This window comes from Rattus rattus, chromosome 17 (genome assembly GCF_011064425.1).
Source record: "Rattus rattus isolate New Zealand chromosome 17, Rrattus_CSIRO_v1, whole genome shotgun sequence".
Classification (NCBI taxonomy): domain Eukaryota; kingdom Metazoa; phylum Chordata; class Mammalia; order Rodentia; family Muridae; genus Rattus; species Rattus rattus.
The window spans coordinates 14,058,393-14,079,921 of NC_046170.1; the positions used below are offsets into that span (position 1 = coordinate 14,058,393).

Sequence of the window (21,529 nt, forward strand, 5' to 3'; positions counted from 1 at the left end):
AGCCAGTTGTGAGTCACTGCATTAATTATTTAGAAGGGAGTTTAACATAACCCCCTACTCATGCTTTTACAAACAAAGATAATTAACCTCTATGGATCAGAAGAAAAAAAAGGAAAAGGAAGGAAGAGATCACAGTAGAAGGAGGCTAATTAAGAGAACCAGGGTTTCAGCAAGGTGTTGCATGAGTGTGTGAGAGTAATGGGAGATGTAAAAATGACCCAAAATTTAGTTTATACATATATGAAGTTATCAAATGCACACACAGACAGACAGACAGACACACACACACACATGAATATGACAGTTTTGAGAAAGACACATAACATCAACCTCTGTCTTACACATGAACTTAAATGAAAATAAAGTATACTCCTATACACACAAAAAACGTATGGCACTCTTGAGAGGTACTTGAATAATAAAGTGTCTTAGGGTTTTATCGCTGTGAAGATACATGATGACCATGGCAAGGAAATGTTTTTCCATATAAAGGAAAACATTTAATTGAGGCTGGCTTACAGTTTCAGAAGTTTTGTTTATTATCATCATGAAAGGAAACATGGCCTCAGGAAGGCAGGTGTGGTGCTGGAGAAGGAACTAAGAGCTTACATCTTTATATGAAGGCAGCCAGGAGAGACTGTATTTACACTGGTTGTATCTTGAACATATATGACCTCAAAGCCTGCCTCTACTGTGGCGTACTCCCTCTAACAAGGCCTAATAGTGCCACTCCTTATGGACAAACATCCAAACACATGAATCTCTGTAGGGAATTTCTCCTAAATCACCACATAAAGACATTAATTTTACTAATGAGTTACTATTTACTACGCTTATTCTGAATGAGCTATCAAGAAAATAGTGCCCAAGTAGTACCTGGATGAAGGATGGAGGCCACTGGAGTTTGACATTGAGGAATTTATCTTGTCTTAGCCCCTTCTTCTGCTCCTCTTGCTTCCTGATTGCTATGAGGTGAGCAACTCTACTCTACCACATCCTCTCTACCATTGTATGCACCCTCAGTCCAAAAGCAATGGAGCAGTCTACCCATGGACTAAAATCATGGAAACCATGAGCCAGAATAAATCTTCCTTTTTTTTTCCCCTCAGGAAAAAAACGTGACAAAAAAAAAAAAAAGGAGAAAGGGGGAAAAACCTACTGTCACAGCTAACCAGATTGATGTTTGACATGGTCTCTTAGTTACTGTTCTACTTCTTACAAGAGGCACCATGACCAAGGCAGCTCACAGAAGGAAGCATTTAATTAGGACTTCCACGAGTCAGCCTGTGATCCCCATGGTGGGAGTATGGCAGCAGACAGGTAGGCATGGTGCTAGAGCAGTAGCTGAGGGATGACAATCTGACCCAAAAGCTCCATGCTTGGAGAAAGCCAGACTGAGCCCGGTGTGGGTTTTGAAACCTTACAGCCCATTTTCTGTGACACAACTCCTCCAACAAGGTCACACTTCCTAATTCTTCCTAACCAGACTACCAACTGGAAATCAAACATGCAAATGTGTGAGCCTGTGGAACCGTTCTCATTCAAACCACAGCACATGGTATATTCTATTCCTTGACACTTTCATTTCTCTTCCTAAGAGTTCCAGGTTTCTTCAAATGGTTAAGATTGTTACCCAACCTGTGATAGTTTCCAAATCTCAACACTTTTCTTTGTAATAATGCTCCTTTCTGGAAGGAATGCTGCTTACTGATTGCTACAGCCTCCATGTGTCTTTAGGGGAGAATTTTATAGATAAATAATCAAATTCCTTCCCAAAGGGAGAAACAGTAATATAATTAATAACATCAGAAAGCCGTGTTCCTATCGTACCATACTCATCTACATTCCAATAGTTGACCAAAAACCTCTGGACTCATTCCAGTACTAATAATGTTGGTCATAATCATTCAGTAACCTCTGGTTAAAATTCAAGTGGATCCCAAAACCTTAGGCCCACAATTGGACCTGTCTACAAGATGTGCAGGGGTAAAGATGTAGCAGAAATTAAGGAAATAGCCAACCAAGGACTAGACCAGCTTTAGACCCATGCCATGAGAGAGAACACACCCCTAACACTATTGATATTGTCTGCTATACTTGCAAACAGGTGCCTAGCATAACTGTTATCTGAAAAGCTTCACCCAGCAACTGATGGGAACAGATGCAGCAAACCACAGCCAAACATTAGGCAGAGCTTAGGGAATCCTGTGGAAGAATAAGGATGGAAGGAGCTAGAGAAATCAAGGACACCATAAGAAAACATACAGAGTTAACTTACCTGCGCCCATAGGTAAGTTATGGCTTCTCAGGGGAAACATTGGACAACAAAGTATGAAAGCCAGCAACCACTGGTTGTTGAGGAATAACTAGTTAGTAGCTATCAGAGCTTGACAAAATCTCCCTTTTCCATTAGGTTAATGGACAGGTAGGATAAAAATACTCCACCAGAGTATTGAACTGCCAACCAGAGAGCATGCATGGGATGGACCTAGGCCTCTGCACATGTGTAACACTTGTGCAGCTCAGTCTTCATGTGGGACTCCTAAAGCAGGAGCAGGGACTGTCTCACTCTGTTGCCTGCCTTTTATCCCTTTCCCCTAACTAGGCTACCTTGCCTAGCCACAACAGAAGATTCACCTAGTCCTACTGCAGTTTGATATGCCACAGCAAGTTGATGTGCATGGGAGGCCTCACCTTTTCATAGGAGGAAGGAAAGAAAGGAAAGGGAGGGATTGGGAGAAGAAGGAGGGGGAGCTGGATATAAATTTTTAAAAATTCAGGTGGATCCTAACAAATTTATTCTGTGCTGAGCAATAGTCATAAAGTCTTTTTTTAGTGGCATAGAACTCACAGTAAATGACTTCACACATGAAAAATTTGTTCTATCTACCTGCATTTGGTACTTTTTGTCAAGATCTAATAGCTATTAACTAGTTATTTCTCAACAACTAGTGGTTGCTAGCTTTCATACTTTGTTATCCGATGTTTCCCCTGAGAAGCCATTGGCTTCTATGGTGCCTTTTTTTTTTTTAAATCTCTCCTCATTAACATGAAAATCAGCAGTTTGCCTGGGAAGATATACTGAAAATACCACTATTTCAGGACTTTCTGAGGACCCACCAGCAGTATAACATGAAGGCTTCTATTATAGTTTAAAGCTAGGCCTTTTGCTTATGCAGTCTACCAGCTGGCTCCTCTAACCTAACCCTAACTATCTAGCCTGTGACCTGCATATAGCTTGCTCTTTACCTTATTGTTCCACTGTGGTTTGTGTTTGTTCTTTGTCCACTCTTGATTCCCCACTTTTCCTATCTTCTCCTTATGTCACTCTTCCACCTGCCCAAGCTGTTGGCCATCAGATCCTTATTATCAGTAGCAAGACAATCTCTGATTCATTTCTACATTGCCTTTAGGAGGGATGAATATTTACAAAATAGAAAACCCAGTTGTGATGTTTTGTATATGCTTGGCACAGAGAGTGGCACTGTTGGGAGATGCGCCCTTGTTGGAGTGGGTATGTCACTGTGGGTGTGGGCTTTAAAACTCTCATCCTAGCTGCCTGGAAGCAAGTCTTCTGTCTTTGGAACAAAATGTAGAACTCACAGCTCCTCCTGCACCATGCCTGACTGGACACTGCCATGCTCCCAGGTTGATGATGATGACTGAACCTCTGAATCTGTAAGCCAGCCCCATTAAATGTTGTCCTTATAAGAGTTACCTTGGTCAGGGTTGGGGATTTGGCTCAGTGGTAGAGTGCTTGCCTAGCAAGCACAAGGCCCTGGGTTCGGTCCCCAGCTCTGAAAAAAAGAAAAGAAAGAAAAAAAAAAAGAGTTATCTTGGTCATGGTGTCTGTTCACAGCAGTAAAATCCTAACTAAGATAAAAGCTCATACTAGAGACTGGGGTATTGCTGTGATAGGCCTGACCATGCTTTTGTTTGAAAGAATTTGGATTTTGGGACTTTGGATTTGGAATGCAGTAAAATCCTTTAAGTGGGGCTTAATGGGCCATCCTAGTAAGACTTTGGAAGACTTTGTTACTGAGGGTGATTTGAACTGTGCAGACCTAGCCCAATGGAGAAGAATTTCAGTATGTGGCATAGAGAATGATTTTGCTGTATTTTGGTGAAGAGTGTGGCTGTTTTTTGCCAATGTCAGAAGAATCTGCCTGAGGCAAAGGTAAGAGATTAAGATTAGTTGTACTGGCAAAGGAAGTCTTACAAAAGGTCAGCATACTCCTGAACAGCGTTTTGAACAAGCATAGCAAACTTAGAAAGAAAAATATAAAATACGTGGTTAAAATATTGAAGGCGAACCAGGAAGTGAAATAATGCTGAATCCTGTGTTCAAGGATATTAAATTAAATTAAGGGTGACTTTGGAGCAAGATCTCATCCAACTAAATTTAGATCCTTTCGTGGTAGTACAAGCCTTTAATACCAGGAGGTAAAGGCAAGCAGATCTCTGAGGTGAGCCTGGTATGGAGCAAGTTCCCAGTAGAGAAAAACTTAAATCTAGGCATGGTGGACCACACCTTATTCCTAGCACTTAGGAGACAGATATGCAGATCTCTGAGTTCAAAGTCAGTCTACAGAGCAAGTTCCGGAACAGTCAAGCTTAGACAGTGAAGGAATTGGAAAATATAAAGCTGATAAAAATGTGTTCTAGCCCCAGCAAACAGCAAAACTCAGCAGCTTTGGCCATTTGGCTCTGACTTTATAGTCAAGAGGAGAAAGAGACTACTGGGACAATTGATGCTGGTTAGCTAGAGCTCAGAGTTAGCAGTAAGAAGAGACCAGCATCACAGGTGAAATCTTCTGGGAAGTGTTTTCTGACAGCACAAAGAAGCTGTGTTCCAGAGATAGAAAAGGTTGTACCTCGTGCTGCAGTTGTATTTAGTAATGTGTAAGAGTCACTGGTTTTGAAGTCATGAAGGGCCCCTGAATTGCAGCTGAGGCTTGCCACTGTGAGAGGCCATGGAAGGCCATTGGTGAAGGTACAGCCTCAGTTGCAGTTGATGGCCCAGAACTGAAGGGATCATGGAAAGAATTTGAGGCATGGCACCATGAAGAGAGCCTATGAGAGGCTATTGGTGAAGCCTAGTTGCAGTAGAAGACTCCAGCATACTGGAGATGATAGTACAATGGAATAGCCCCAAGAACAGAAGCAGCAGCAGCAGAGTGGAGGCAGAGTTGGGGAAGTAATGCAAGGCCTTTGGAGGAGCCCAGAAGATCATGTGTGAATCTCAGACACTGGAACAAGAAGCTGTAATGTTGAAGTTGCCTTGGAGCCTAAGATGCTAAAGAGGCCAGAGACATGGGATATCTGCAGAGTAAAGCTGCTAATAGAGTAGAGCCGACCAAGGAGAAAGAAGTTTGTTGGAGTCTATAAAGATAAAAAGAAGTTGGAGATTTGAAGTCTGCTTTGACCTCAGACATGGAGATGAAGAGTTTGGAGTTTGCCCAGTTGGTTTCCTGTCTTGCTTTGGGGATTGCAATTAAGTGATTGGATGAATCTCAGAAGAGACTTTGAACTTTTAACATTGTTGAGACTGCTGTAGACTCTGGGGACTTTGGAAGTTGGACTGAATGTATTTTTATTATGCTATGGTTAGGTACAGCCCCCATAGACTCATATGTTTGAATAAGCCTATGGGGGCCAGGGAATGGAATGTGATGGTTTGCATGTGCTCAGTCCAGGGAGTGGCATGATTAGGTGCAGCCTTGTTGGAGTAGGTGTATCATTTTAAGTGTGGGTTTTAAGACCCTTGTCCTAGCTTCCTGGAAGCCAGTCTTCTGTTTGCCTTCAGAAAAATCCTGCCAGCACTTAATTCTCTGCTGGTACAAATGAATAATTGAAAATACAGAGACAATTTGAAGATTACCCCAATACTCTACCAAATTCTTTTAAATAATTTAAGCTGACTTGGCGAATATACCCTTCTAATATGGTTCAGATTTCCTCACTATTAGGATAATCTGGTTTTGTTAAGGCCTGGGTGGAATGTTAAGGCCTAGGTAACTATTACCTGTCTAGCCTGCCATTTCTGTGCTGTTTCTAATGTCATAAGAAAACTTCCTCAGTGTTCAGGGACCTAGGAGCAGTAGGGGCAGGACCCTTCCTTTCAGCTGCAGCCCTCACTAAGAGCTGAAAGCCAGCCGATAGGAGTGACTCCAGGCCTGAGAGCAGAAGTAAGGTAAAATTTTCTGCTCCAAGTGACCTGCCTAGTGGACTCAGGACACACAAAGGCAGAAGTCCTCTGGGACCATGCACTTCTGGTTTCTTGCTGTGGCCCGAACTGCTCTGATCCTGGCCCTCAGATCCCTGCTCCCAAATCCCATGGGAGAGAGAGCTGATCACCCAGAAGTGCAGGCAATCCTGAGACTGCAGGGCAGGACAGACTGCCACTTCTACCCATCTTTGCTCACATCCCTGGCCCAAGAGGAAACTGCATAGTGCCTCTGGACACAGGAATATAGGAGCAGTCAGCTGCAGGAGCTCCGTAGTCCAAATCTGCGCCCAGATCTGAACTGAACCAGTTAAACAGCTCCCTGCATCCATAGACCCTGAGAGGTGCAGGCACCCCTGAGAACCCAGAGGAGACTACTCTCTGCTCACATGACCAGCTCAGGAGGAAAACGCCTAGCACCACCACCTGTGTCCCCTACACAAAGGGACCTAGGAGCAGTAGGGGCAGGACCCTTCCTTCTGGTTGCTGCCCTCACAGAGAGCTGAAAGCCAGCTGCCAGGAGCAACTACACCCCTGAGAGCAGAACACTCTGTTCCCATAACTGGCTGAAAGAAAACAGGAAAACAGGTCTACAGGACTGCTGGCACACAGGCCCACAGGAAGGTCAAGCCACCATTAGAAACAGCAAGAACAGCTAACACCAGAAACAACCTGGTGGCGAAAGGTAAGCACAGGAACCCAAGCAACAGAAACCAAGACTATTTGGCATCATCAGAACCCAGTTCTCCCACCAAAGCAAACACTGGATATCCAAACACACCTGAAAAGCAAGATCTAGATTTAAAATCACATTTTCACATGATGAAGGATTTTAAGAAGGTCATAAATAACTCCCTTAAGGAATTACAGGGCAACACAAGTAAACAAGTAGAAGCCCTTAAAGAGGAAACACAAAAATTCCTTAAAGAACTACTGGAAAAAATAACCAAACAGGAGAAGGAAATGAACAAACCCATCAACGAGTTAAAAATGGAAATAGAAACAATAAAGAAAGCACAAAGGGAGAAAACCCTAGAGATAGAAAACCTAGGGAAGACATTAGGAGTAATAGACGCAAGCATCACCAACAGAATACAAGAGATAGAAGAGAGAATCTCAGGAGCAGAAGATACCATAGAAAACATCAATACAACTATCAAAGATAATGTAAAACAGAAAAAGCTCCTACGATGAGAAGATCAAATCAAAGGATAATAGTAGGTAAAGATGACCGAGCATTTTGCTGCCTACAGGAAACACACCTCAGAGACAAAGACAGACACTACCTCAGACTAAAAGGCTGGAAACCACTTTCAAATCAAATGGTCTGAAGAAGCAAACTGGAGTAGCCATTCTAATATCAAATAAAATAGACTTTAAACCAAAAGTCATCAAAAAAGATAAGGAAGGACACTTCATATTCATCAAAGGAAAAATTCACCAAGATGAACTCTCAATCCTAAATATGTGTGCTCCAAGTCAAGGGCACCTACATACATAAAAGAAACCTTACTAAAGCTCAAAGCACACATTGCACCTCACACAATAATAGTAGGAGATTTTGACACCCCACTCTCATCAATGGACGGATCATGGAAACAGAAATTAAACAGAGACACAGACAGACTAACAGAAGTTATGCACCAAATGGACTTAACAGATATTTATAAAACATTCTATCCTAAAACAAAAGGATATACCTTCTTCTCACCACCTCATGGTACTTTCTCCAAAATTGACCATATAATTGGTCAGAAAACAGTTCTCAGCAGATACAGAAAGATAGAAATAATCCCATGCATCCTATCAGACCACCACAGACTAACAGTGGTCTTCAATAACAATAAGGAAAGAACATGCACATATTCATGGAAGTTGAACAATGCTCTACTCAATGATAACCTGATCAAGGAAGAAATAAAGAAAGAAATTAAAGACGTCTTAGAATTTAATGAAAATGAAAGGTACAACGTACCCAAATTTATAGGACACAATGAAAGCTGTGCTAAGAGGAAAAGTCATAGCTATGAGTGCCTGCAGAAAGAAACAGGAGGGAGCATATATCAGCAGCTTGACAGCACACCTAAAAGCTCTAGAACAAAAAGAAGCAAATATGCCCAAAAGGAGTAGAAGGCAGGAAATAATCAAACTCAGGGCCGAAATAAACCAAGTAGAAACAAAAAGGACCATAGAAAGAATCAACAGAACCAAAAGCTGATTCTTTGAGAATATCAACAAGATAGATAAACCCTTAACCACACTAACCAGAGGGCACAGAGAGTATGTCCAAATTAACAAAATCAGAAATGAAAAGGGAGACATAACAACAGAATCTGAGGAAACTCAAAAAATCATCAGATCATACTACAAAAGCTTATATTCAACAAAACTGGAAAATCTGGAGGAAATGGACTGTTTTCTAGACAAATACCAGGTATCAAAGTTAAATCAGGAACAGATAAACCATACAAACAAACCTATAACTCCTAAAGAAATAGAAGTAGTCATTAAAAGTCTCCCAACCAAAAAGAGTCCAGGACCAGATGGGTTTAGTACAGAATTCTATCAGACCTTCATAGAAGACCTCATACCAATACTGTTCAAACTATTCCACAAAATTGAAACAGATAGAGCACTTCTAAATTGCTTCTATGAAGCCACAATTACTCGTATACCTAAACCACACAAAGACCCAACAAAGAAAGAAAACTTCAGGCCACTTTCCCTTACTCAATAAAATTCTTGCAAACCAAATCCAAGAACACATCAAAACAATCATCCATCATGATCAAGTAGGCTTCATCCCAGGAATGCAGGGATGGTTCAATATATGGAAATCCATCAATGTAATCCACTGTGTAAACAAACTCAAAGATAAAAACCACATGATCATTTCATTAGATGCTGAGAAAGCATTTGACAAAATTCAACACCCCTTCATGATAAAAGTCCTGGAAAGATCAGGAATTCAAGGCCCATATATCTAAACATAGTGAAAGCAATATACAGCAAACCAGTAGCTAACATCAAACTAAATGAAGAGAAACTTGAAGCAATCCCACTAAAATCAGGGACTAGCCAAGCTGCTACTCTCTCCCTACATATTCAATATAGTACTCGAAGTCCTAGCCAGAGCAATCAGACAGCGAAAGGAGGTCAAGGGATACAAGTTGGAAGAGAAGAAATCAAAATATCACTATTTGCAGATGAAATGATAGTGTACTTAAGTGACCCCAAAAGTTGCACTAGAGAACTACTTAGCCTGATAAACAACTTCAGCAAAGTGGCTGGGTATAAAATTAACTCAAACAAATTAGTAGCCTTCCTCTACTCAAAGGATAAACAGGCTGAGAAAAAAATTAGGGAAATGACACCCTTCACAATAGTCCCAAATAATATAAAATATCTCAATGTGACTTTAACCAAGCAAGTAAAAGATCTGTATGACAAGAACTTCAAGTCTCTGAAGAAAGAAATTGAGGAAGATCTCAGAAGATGGAAAGATCTTCCATGCTCATGGATTGGCAGGATTAATATTGTAAAGATGGCCATTTTGCCAAAAGCAATCTACAGATTCAATGCAATCCCCATCAAAATTCCTACTCAATTCTTTATAGAGATACAGAGGGCAATTTGGAAATTCATTTGGAATAGCAAAAAACCCAGGATAGTGAAAACTGTATTCAATAATGAAAGAACTTTTGGGAAAATCACCATCCCTGACTTCAAGCAGTATTACAGAGCAATAGTCATAAAAACTGTATGGTATTGGTACAGAGACAGGCAGATAGATCAGTGGAACAGAATTGAAGACCCAGAAATGAACCCACACACCTATGGGCACTTGTTCTTTAACAGAGGATCTAAAACCATCCAATGGAAGAAAGTTAGCATTTTCAACAAATGGTGCTGGTTCAACTGGAGGTCAGCATGTAGAAGAATGCAAATCGATCCATTCTTATCATCATGTACAAAGCTTGAGTCCAAGTGGAGCAAGAACCTCCACATAAAACCAGATATACTCAAACTAATAGAAGAAAAAGTGGGGAAGAGTCTCGAATACCTGGCCACTGGGGAAATTTTCCTGAACAAAACACCAATGGCTTATGCTCTAAGATCAAGAATCGACAAATGGGACCTCATAAAACTACAAAGCTTCTGTAAGGCAAAAGACACTGTCATTAAGGACAAAACCTCACCCAACAGATTGGGAAAAGATCTTTACCAATCCTACATCTGATAGAGGGCTAATATCCAAAACATACAAAGAACTCAAGAAGTTAGACTCCAGAAAGCCAAATGACCCTATTAAAAAAAAAATGGGGTATGGAGCTAAACAAAACATTCTCAGCTGAGGATTATCCAATGGCCAAAAAGCACCTAAAAAAATGTTCAACATCCTTAGTTATCAAGGAAATACAAATCAAAACAACCCTGAGATTTCACCTCACTCCAGTCACAATGGCTGAGATCAAAAACTCAGACAACAGCAAATGCTGTCGAGGATGTGGAGAAAGAGGAACACTCCTCCATTGTTGGTGGGATTGCAAACTGGTATAACCACTCTGGAAATCAGTCTGGAGGTTCTTCAGAATATTAGACATAGTACTACCTGACAACCCAGCTGTACCTCTCCTGGGCATATACCCAAAAGATGCTCCAACATACAACAAAGACACATGTTCCACTAAGTTCATAGCAACCTTATTTATAATATCCAGAAGCTGGAAGGAACCCAGATGCCCTTCAACAGAGGAATGGATGCAGAAAATGTGGTACACAATGGGGTACTACTCAGCTATCAAAAACAATGACTTCATGAAATTCATAGGCAAATGGATGGAACTAGGAAAATATCCTGAGTGAGGTAACCCAATCACAGAAAAGCACACTTGATATGCACTCATTGATAAGTGGATATTAGCACAAATGCTCAAATTACCCAAGATGCACAGACCACATGAAACTCAAGAAGGATGACCAAAATGCAGATGCTTCACTCCTTCTTTAAAAGGGAACAAAATATCCATAGGGAGGGAATAGGGAGGCAATGTTTGGAGCAGAGACTGAAGGAATGGCCATTCAGAGCCTGCTCCACATTTGACACACACACATATGTGTGTGTGTGTGTGTGTGTGTGTGTGTGTGTGTGTGTGTGTGTGTGTGTGTGTAAACCGAGAAAGGGAATAACATTTGAAATGTAAATAAGAAATACCCAATTTAATAAAAAAAATGGAAGGAAAATAAAAAAAAAACTTTCTCAAATGTTGTTACTGGGATATTCTATGCTTTGGTGTTCTTGGAAACCAATCACAACAGCAGTCAGTTAGCCAAAATAAGCTTGGACCTGAACCAACCTCCCAGCAGCACTTCCTACACCTGTATATGAGCTTTTATGGTATTTGCTTTTTTTAAAGATTTATTCATTTATTATATATGAGTACACTGTAGCTGTGTACTTAAGACACACCAGAAGAGGGCATCAGATCCCATTACAGATGGTTGTGAACCACCATGTGGTTGCTGGGATTTGAACTTAAGACTTACAGAAGAGCAGTCAATGTTCTTAACCACTGAGCCATCTCTCCAGCCTCAGTATTAGCTTTTTTTTTTTAATTTTTTTTTAAAGATTTATTTATTTCATGTATGTGGGTACATTGTCACTGTCTTCAGACACCAGAAGAGAGCATCGGATCCCATGACAGATGGTTGTGAGCCACCATGTAGTTGCTGAGAATTGAACTCAGGACCTCTGGAAGAGCAGTCAGTGCTCTTAACCACTGAGCCATCTCCAGTCCCCCAATATTAGCTTTTATAAGCTATCCCCTGGGATGGACCCCAACATAAGAGAAACACCTGCACCAATATAAGAAACTATTTGGAATAAGACTTCTATTTTGAGTAGGAGTCAAATAAAATTTAATTCCTAAGACTTCCCTGGAAATTGATGTCCTGCATGGCAGGAAGAGAAATCTTGGTGGGTAACTGACATCCTAGTTGGCAAGTTAAGACATTAATATTAGGAAAGGCAAGTCCCCTGCTACAGTTGAATACCCTAACCAATGGGAACAGGATAAATATACAACAAAGACATGTACTTAAGGAAATACCTTATCCCTAAATCCTGATTGGTGGAATAACTTGGCACAGATGTTCATAGATCTCAGGCGTAAAAAGCTCTATAGGATATTGATTCAGTGTCACAGTCAGCTCCTGAGTCTGATGTGAGGCTCTGATTAATCAGTCCTGGGGCATATGCTCAATAAATTATCCATCTGACTGAGATTGGTGTTTGTGCGGTTTGTGAGGCAACTCCTGAACCACAACAGTTTTTACATGACTCATACCAAGAAGTCTGTACTGGAAGCCTCAATTTCTGCCATAAGCCTGTCTTCTAGAAGATATAAGTAACTTTGATCTGCCTGAAGCAATTGTCTCCGAGACTTACAGCCTTGTCTGATAACCTAGGCCTAGTTCTGGAAGCTTCTATCTTCTGTAAAACTTTATCTAAACCTAGAATGTTTTCCACCTCTAAGACTTACTACTGAATAAGCTCACCCTTTCCAGTTCTTTCTGATCTCTGGCTGGCTGGTTCAATTCATCTATTTTGGCTCAAAACTCCTCTTCACAATGACTGATTCAATCTGGCTTCTTAAAGCTTCTGACTGAATTGTTCTGCTTGGTCTCATACTAACTTTGGCAATATGTTCTAATCTCCTGGCTTCATTTGTTTTCACCTGTGTCTAGCTTGTTCTCTCTCTCTACAACCTGGCTCTTTAAAATTGTTCTGGTACAACAGTGTCCTTTTTCTCCTGCACTGCTCTTTTTCTTCCCTCTCTTTCCTTTTCTATTCTCATGAGAGTTGGGCATATCCTATTCTGTGAAATTGTTCTCTGATTCATCACTTTGCCACTCATTTAGATACACTTTTAAGTATATGGGCTTCCTTCTACAAACTAAATTTACCTTCATTATTTAGGATTGAAGGTATGTACTAAGGATGTGTCTGCTTTCCAGCCAGATCATTGAGACCTAGAATGTGGTTGTGATTACAGCACCCATGTTGCTACATTAAAATTCTTCTACATATTTGGGAGTTATCTCTTGATACATAAGGAGCTGAATCTTACCCTTAATACCCTTAAGACATTTAACTTCTCCTCTTCTTCCCTGCACTAAAAGACATTTCTGGAGATTTTTAGAACTTTCAAGTTACTTCCACAACTAGCCACTAAATTTATCTTTGGTGTTCTAATCTCTGCAATTTACTGAAAAATTCCTGTCCTAATCCGATTCAGTGGTTCTACAATGGAAAACAGTTCCTCAAGGATGTCAGGGAACAATGATACTAACCCTCACTTTTTAGCATCCCAGTTACATCCCTCCTTTTCACATATTTACATATGGAAAAGGCACTAAGAGTCCTGCCTAAGTTCTAAGAAGGTGAAATAGACCATTCAGTTAGAACAGACAGCAGCTAGACCTACTGGCCCAAAGTCTGCTCAGTCTGTGTGAGGTTGCTGTCTCACTGAATAGTTATCATGGGGTCTTCTTTCATCTGTGTTCCTCTCTCTATTTAAGCTATTTTCAATTCTCACTATACCAATACTTCTGCTAGCAGTCCACATATGAAATTCTTTTCCTCCTCCACTCATCTCATTATCACTTGTTACAGTATGTTCGTATGTGCCCACTTCTGAAGTTCTGCTTCCTCTTTCAGACTGTGGTGTCCCTTCTGACCTTTTTGCCTTAACTGATCATTTTCTCCTCCCTGACTAGATGTACAAGAAACTCCTTTGTGGATCACATATTACATATGTGTACATATATTACAACAATTAGTTTTCAAAATATTTTAATCTCTGATGATCCAGTAGTAATTATTAAATCAGATTAGCTATAGTTTCCCTTCGTAAGATACTAGGATCCAATTCTTTTTCTTTCTAAGACTTGAGCACTAGTGGGTTGGTTTGAGTCTGCTGTGTATTCAAATGCTACTGTATCTCAAGACCTGATTGCCCCCAAGAAGGGCAGATCCTCACATATACCAGCTTTTGTGTGTAAACTTTGCCTCCAAATTATCCCTGATTGGTTAGTAAAGATGCCTACAGCCTGGCTGGGCAGAAGAGAGTGGTGGTTATGAAGGTTCCTTGGGGTCTCAGTCAGGGACTGCAAGAGAGAAGGACAAGATGAGAAGGAAGAAGTCACCATCGGGTAGTTAGAACATTAGTGCATGGCTGTGAGGGCCAGCCTGATAGAATAGGAGCAGGCCTGGAAGAACATGGTAAGCGACATCTCGGGGTTACTGACAGGGAATTAGCATTGAAGATAGATATCTCTCATCTCTAATGCTTTAAGGCTTTTTATAAATGTAAAGGTTTGTGTTCTTTATTTGGGAACTAAATGATCTAAGGTGAGGTAAAAAACCCCAAACAATATTTACAACATAGAGCTCCATTCACTGATTATAGCAACTTTATACAGTCAGTAGATACAGGTAACCTGAGTATACTCTGTAAGGACAGAATTTTTACTTCCTTAGGACAACCAGTGAAAGTAAGGACCATATCCTTGGGTGTCATTAAGACTCCAAAATTAAAACAAAAGTACATGAACTTTAGATGGCAGTCTTTCAAGAAACAAGCATATCAATGTCATAGTGACTGTAAGCTGCCTGGTGTCCTCCCCGACCTTAGGTTTGTGCCACCAATTAATAAAGGATCAAGCTATTTTCTGCATGACCAGGAGTGAGAAATGGGGGTGAGGGTAAAGAAACATCATTTAAGTGACATCTTTGGGTAAATCTTAATTGGCATCCCATCCTGCATGATTAATTTATATCTTTTGTTTCTTGACTTCCTAGGATATTGACAAAATGGTCAAATAGGAAAAAGCAATATTACTGAAAGGCCTTGCTCATTACTCTCATTAAGTGTATTGTTTTTGTAAATATATCCCTAGTTCAACCCTGGAAAGCCAAATCATGCTTCCAGGGTCATCTCCCACTGTAAGGGTTCATGTGAAATCTGAGGAAGTTTATTCACCTTACCACCTCACAGGATTTATTGGTTACATCTGGCATGTTTTCACATTGAGTTGAAGCTTTCCCTTAGCACTAGTCTAGAACCATGGAAAATGTTATTCAGTAGAAGGATCCCCTAGGAACTTTGTAGTGATGAAAGGACTCATTACTAGACGATTTATTCAAATTGTAAAATCAGCCTGCCGGTATTTCCTAACATCCTACTTCATCTAAGTAAGTTGCACAGACCAATGGAAGGACATAGCTGGTAAGAATTCATGAGATATTTAGTATGCCATTGCCCAATGTCCTTCTCTCAGTTCCCTTCAACCCTCTACTCCTACAAGAAGACATTTTTATCTCCTTGGAATCATTACTGTCTGCTCAATGCACTTAACATCTAAGTGTCAGACAAATTACCTTACCTTACCTTACCAGCCTGTGCTCATTAGAGGATATGTGCACTACTGCAGAGGATGGCAAAGTGTACTGCTACCTTTGTTAAATAGTACTTCAGCTGCTCTTATCCCAAAGCCTCTAATAGAGAGTGTATTAGAAAAGATGTTAGGTTTCCTCTAGTCTTTCCCACTATGGAGACTTTTTCAATTTGTGTACAGCGAAGCTAAAGAGGACAGGTGCAGGGTTCATTTTCTAGGGTTGTACCATTTACAACAGTCTCCTAACCTTTCAATCTCAGTTAATGGACCTCATCTCCTGCCACTGGTACCAAAATCAAGTTTTTAAAAAAAAGCCTACATCCCACAAGAAATAAGATGGCAATCTGAGAAAACAGCTTCTCCAAAGAACCAACACCAAAACAGTACAACTTCAAAATAAATTTGCATCTAGCTGGAAATTTGTGGATTTTCTTTACACTATTTTCCTGTGATATATTATTTTCTTTCTTCATAGTACTGTAACACCAATGTCTCTTTGTTCATCATATAAAGTGACATCCATACCAATTCTTTAATCGTCTTGTAACAGACTTCTCTAAAGGTCTTCTCTACCTCAGCTCGTTTGACCCACCGTGCGGGAATCATAACCTCTAACAACTTTCTGATTCTTATGTCTTCCCTATTCAACTTCTCTGCCATTGAAATCTAATAGTGATTTTCATTATTGCTCTGGCTAGTCTAGACATCCCTACTGCCCTGAACAAATTACCATCATCTAACTCCCAGGCCTTGGCCATGAACAGAAACTTAATGGAATATTGGATATACTAGTATACTCCTACCTGAAGCCTTTGGTATGAGTAGCCTAATAATTTTCTGTTGTCTACAACTTCACCAAGGCCTGTTCTACAGTATCCTGTTCTGAAGCCCTATTTCTTCCTTAACTTTTTTTCTGCCTTTAAATTTGTATCTTGAGCAATTCTTTAAATAAAAAGAAAAAGGTTAAACTCCATTGTTACCAACATGAACCTTCCAACTTGTACTGGTCAGCTAGAAAACCTACCCTCACCCCATAAATTACTGCCAAGTTTTCTTCCTCACTGACTTGGTGTTCTTTTCTTCTTACCTCCCTTTCTGAAAGTCATCTTAACCTTGAAAACTTGTCAGGGCTGCTTTGTGTCTCTATTGGAATTGTTTTCATTTGTGCTACCCAAACAGGCCTTAGCAATTAGAAATTAGAGGTACCTCCTCTTGGATATCTGGCCATGTAAATCCATCTTACAAATAGACTACTATACCCAACCCAGATAACACAGTGTGAAGACAGCATTTTAAAATTATTTCAGAGTAATTACCCTGATGCCAACCCTTCATTATAATAACAGCTGAGGGCATTCCTAAGGGTATGATTTACCAAGAGGAAACCATCCTCGTGGTTGAGCTAGACATGGAAGAATACTAGGATCTTTGCTAGAAATTGATATTACCTAGAATGAATACATAATTGGAAACTTTTCCTTTTCTAAGCTTTTAATTATTTTTATTGTGTGTGAATGAGCGCATACATGTGCAACAACATACATCTGGAGATCAGAGGACACTTCTAAGGAGGAGTCTGTTCTGGGAATTGAACTTAGCATTATTCAGAAAGTGCTTTTGCCCCGGTCATCACACTGGTCCCTTCTGTGCTGTTAACACAGTCACCAGTTCCACTGCCAAAGACCATGAGGCCCCACCAGAGTTCCTTAGACCTCTGTGCTCATACACTCCTAAATAACAGTCCTTGTCGCATAGGGCACTGTTTGTGCTATTGCAAGCTCATCAGATTGTACCTGAATGCTTTGGGCCAGATTGAATTGGAAACTTCCAAACTCCTATAAAGTTGGCTAAATCTCTAAGAGTATCTTATCTGACACTAGTCTCCTCTTGGATTTTCCCTTACCACTCCCAACGATTCTCTTTATACTAGGAATGTCATTTGACATTCTCTTTAAGAGCACTATAACCTGTTTTAACAGATGCTACAAAAATCTCTCTAACCAAACTCAGTATAATGTTAAAACCTTTTAAAACTCTGAATTCATTTCAACAAAAAGCCAAAATGCACTTAACCCAAGAGTTCTTGGAGATCCCATAAATATCTAGATGCTCTCACTGACAATTGGTTCCAAAAAGAGTACCATGTGACTGGCTCCATTAAAAATGAAGTCTGTGGCTCAGAGGTTAAGAGCACTCACTCCTCTTCCAGAGGTCCTGAGTTCAATTCCCAGCAACCACATTGTACTGGCTAGTTTTGTGTGTCAACTTGACACAAGCTGGAGTTACCACAGAGAAAGAAGCCTCAGTTGAGGTCATGAGACCCAGCTATAAGGCATTTCTCAACTAATGATCAAGGGTGGAGGACCCAGCCCATTGTGGGTGGTGCCATCCCTGGACTGGTAGTCTTGGGTTCTATAAGAGAGCAAGCTGAGCAAGCCAGGGGAGGCAAGCCAGTAAGTAACATCCCTCCATGGCCTCTGCATCAGCTCCTGCTTCCTGACTTGCTTGAGTTCCAGTCCTGACTTCCTTTGATGGTGAACAGCAATGTGGAAGTGTAAGCTGAATAAACCCTTTCCTCCCCAACTTGCTTCTTGGTCATGATGTTTGTGCAGGAATAGGAACTCTGACTAAGAAACACATGGTGACTCACAACCATCTGTAATGGAGTCTGATGCCCTCTTCTGTTGTGTCTGAAGACAGCGACAGTGTACTCACATACATAAAATAAATCTTTTTTTAAAAAAATCAAGTCTGATAACAATTTGTTTACAGAAGGGTTGGTTGGTGACACATATGTACTTTTTTATGGGAAAGCACAAGCTGAACTTCGGGGGTCCTCTACTTACTCACATTACTACTTCAGCTGCCAAGATAAACAAACCTAAACGATGATCTATTTGACTGTGTTGTGTTTGGTGGTTTGATTTGATTCTGAGATAGGGTTTCACTATGCAGTCCTAGATGCCCTGTAATTCACTGTGTAGCCCTAAGTGACCTGGAACTCACTGTGTTAACCAGGCTGGCATGGAACTCACAGAAACCCACCTGTCTGTACCTCCTGAGTACTGGGGTTATGGGTGTACACCATCACACCCAGCCTTAAACTTTAGCTATCAACCAGTCAGTATTGAACACAAGGCCAGCCAGCTTGAGAACCTAGGCAGTAACCTTATATAAGCCATTCCTTTGGATTCTTCATTCCTTTGGATCACACTAACAATTTATACCAATGGCCCTGTCTCCCCAGTTTGCATATTACTTGATGGAAGTTTGTCTTTTAGCCTTAAATTTTTTTTCTAATGATATCTTTTGTTTTTATTTAATCTACTTTTAATTTAAATATTTATTAGTGTACGAGTGTATACGAGATGGAAAGAGAGACAGAATATGTATGTCACGTGTGTGCAGATGTCTGAAGAAGCTGTAAGAAAGTGTGAGATCCCCTGTAATTGCAGGCAGTTTTGAGTCACTGTAGCTGAATGCTGCAAACGCTGGTCTTCTGAAAGAACAGCAACTGCTCTCAGCCTCTGTGCACTCACTGTAGCCCCAAATCTACATTGTTTAGACTGATGAAACCGAATTCCTTTTTCCCTTTTGATACATATTGCTGATGAGCTAACCGCTTTTTCCATTTGTATATTTTATATTTTAACAAAATGTGTAGATATTGTCTCTATTTTATTAAAATTATTCACTCACACACACAGGGACACATACATACAAATCTGGGACTTATTTCTATGATTAATATGCTATCCCTGATCCATTTGTTTTTAAATGTATGTATATGAGGGTTTATTGCCTATTACATTGTTAATTTTCTGACAGTTTTTTCTTTTTGTCATAATTGTACTATTGATTTCCTGTCTTGTGTTATTAATGTCTTTTTTAAAGATTAATTGCTGGGGCTGGAGAGATGGCTCAGTGGTTAAGAGCACCGACTGCTCTTCCAGAGGTCCTCAGTTCAACTCCCAGCAACCACATGGTGGCTCACAACCATCTGTAATGGGATCCGATGCCCTCTTCTGGTGTGTCTGAAGGCAGCTACAGTGTACTCATGCAAAATGAATAAATAAATCTTAAAAAAAAATTTAAAAAAGATTAATTGCTTTTATGTCATAAGTATGAATGTTTTACCTGCATGTATGTATGTGTGTGCACCACGTGTGTGCCTGGGATCCTTGGAAGCCAGAAGAGGGCATTGGATCCACTGGAGCTGGAGTTACAGGTGTTTGTGAGCACCATGTGGCTGCTGGCAACTGAACCCCAGCCCTCTACAAGAGCATTATGTACTTTTAATCCCTCAACCGCCTTTCCAGTCCGTATTTGTTGATTTCTTACCCTGTCTACTGGCTTTGTGGCACTAGCTTTAAAACTATGAGTTATGAATTTGAAAACATGAAAATTTTATACATATCATTTTGTAAGGAAAAGAACAGGAACAAAAATTCTTGACCAGTTATGTCTATCTGAATGATACGTTGTAGGATACAGCTTCCTCTGACAGGATAATTGACATAAGTAGCTGTTTTGCTTCAATTCCTAATGTTTTGAGGTTGGAAATTTGTTTTGTTTTTGTTTTTATCATAGATCTTCTCATTTTGTTGTTATTTTTAAGGTCAGGGTCTGTTCCTCTGATTTAGTTCCAGTATAAAGATGGGAAGTGTTTTGGGTTTTGTTTTGTTTTAAAATAGAATCTCATCATGTAACTCTGATTTATGTAAACAAGTACAAAATCAGTTATATCTTTTCTTTGGTTGTATTAGGGGTCAAATAGTAAATAGAATATAGCATTTATGTATGTATGTATGTATGTATTTATTTATTTATTTGCATTGTTAATATGTGAGTGTGTGCATATGTGTTCATATGTTCACACACTCCCACCATGGTAGTCATGGGAAGTCAAAGGACAACTTTCAGGAGTCCTTCTACCATACAGATTTCAGGGATCAAACTCAGGGTATCAGGCTTAGTGACAAGCACCTTTACCCAATGAGCCAACTATTTCACCAACCCAAGAATATAGCATTTAGTATTTTAAAGACTCAGTAGTGAATGTGGCTAAGGAGTGGTGATTTTAAGCCAGGTGTGGTGGCACATTTTTATAATCTAGCACTTGGAAGATAAGGAAGACTTTGAGGTCAAAGCTAGCTTGGCCTCCATAGCACTACCCATCTAAAAAATTTGACTTTACCTATTATTAGTCTTATTGTAATCAGATCTTCATTATCATTATAGACTTAGTAAAATATATCAACTCAACTTTTTAACTCTTCTTTCCTGTTCTTTCTTTAGTGTTGCTAATAACAGTGCTCGTAGTGGAAGGGATTGCTGTGGCCCAAAAGACCCAAGGTAAAGTGTGCATGTGGCACATGACATGTGCAGGGCAGTCTGAACAGTGCTGTGTCATAGTCCTCTTAGTTTGTCTGTTACTGTGATACAATACCACGACCACAAACAGCTTGGGAGAAGAAAGGATTTATTTGGCCTACAGTCTCCCAATGTAGTCTTTCATCAAAAGAAGTCAGAACAGGAACCAGGTGGAGCAGGAACCTAGAAACAAGGACTGAAGCAGAGACTTATGGAGGAACACTTTTTACTGACTTATGCCTCATGACTTCCTCAGCCTGCTTTCTTACAGCACCCGGAACTAACTGCCCAGGATGAACCTACCCACAGTGGGCTAGGCCCTCCCACATCAGTCATCAGTCAAGAAATAGTAAATAGAATATAGCATATTCTGGCCATAGACTGGCCTACAGGTCACATTCGGAAAGCATTGCTTCTTTTCAGGCAAGGTGCCCTCTCACGTGACTCTAGCTTAGTTGACAAAAAATACTA

At 40.2% G+C, this 21,529-nt stretch overlaps 1 protein-coding gene across 1 annotated transcript in view; it reads left to right on the top strand.

Moving 5' to 3' along the window:
* The first annotated feature begins 1,146 nt into the window (after positions 1–1,146).
* Neto2 (neuropilin and tolloid like 2) overlaps positions 1,147–21,529 on the top strand; it is a 55,720-nt gene continuing 35,337 nt past the window's right edge. Inside the window, 2 exon segments of the mRNA XM_032887418.1 lie at positions 1,147–2,290; positions 20,984–21,040. Coding sequence (XP_032743309.1) covers positions 2,152–2,290; positions 20,984–21,040 — 196 coding nt within the window. The 5' untranslated portion in view covers positions 1,147–2,151.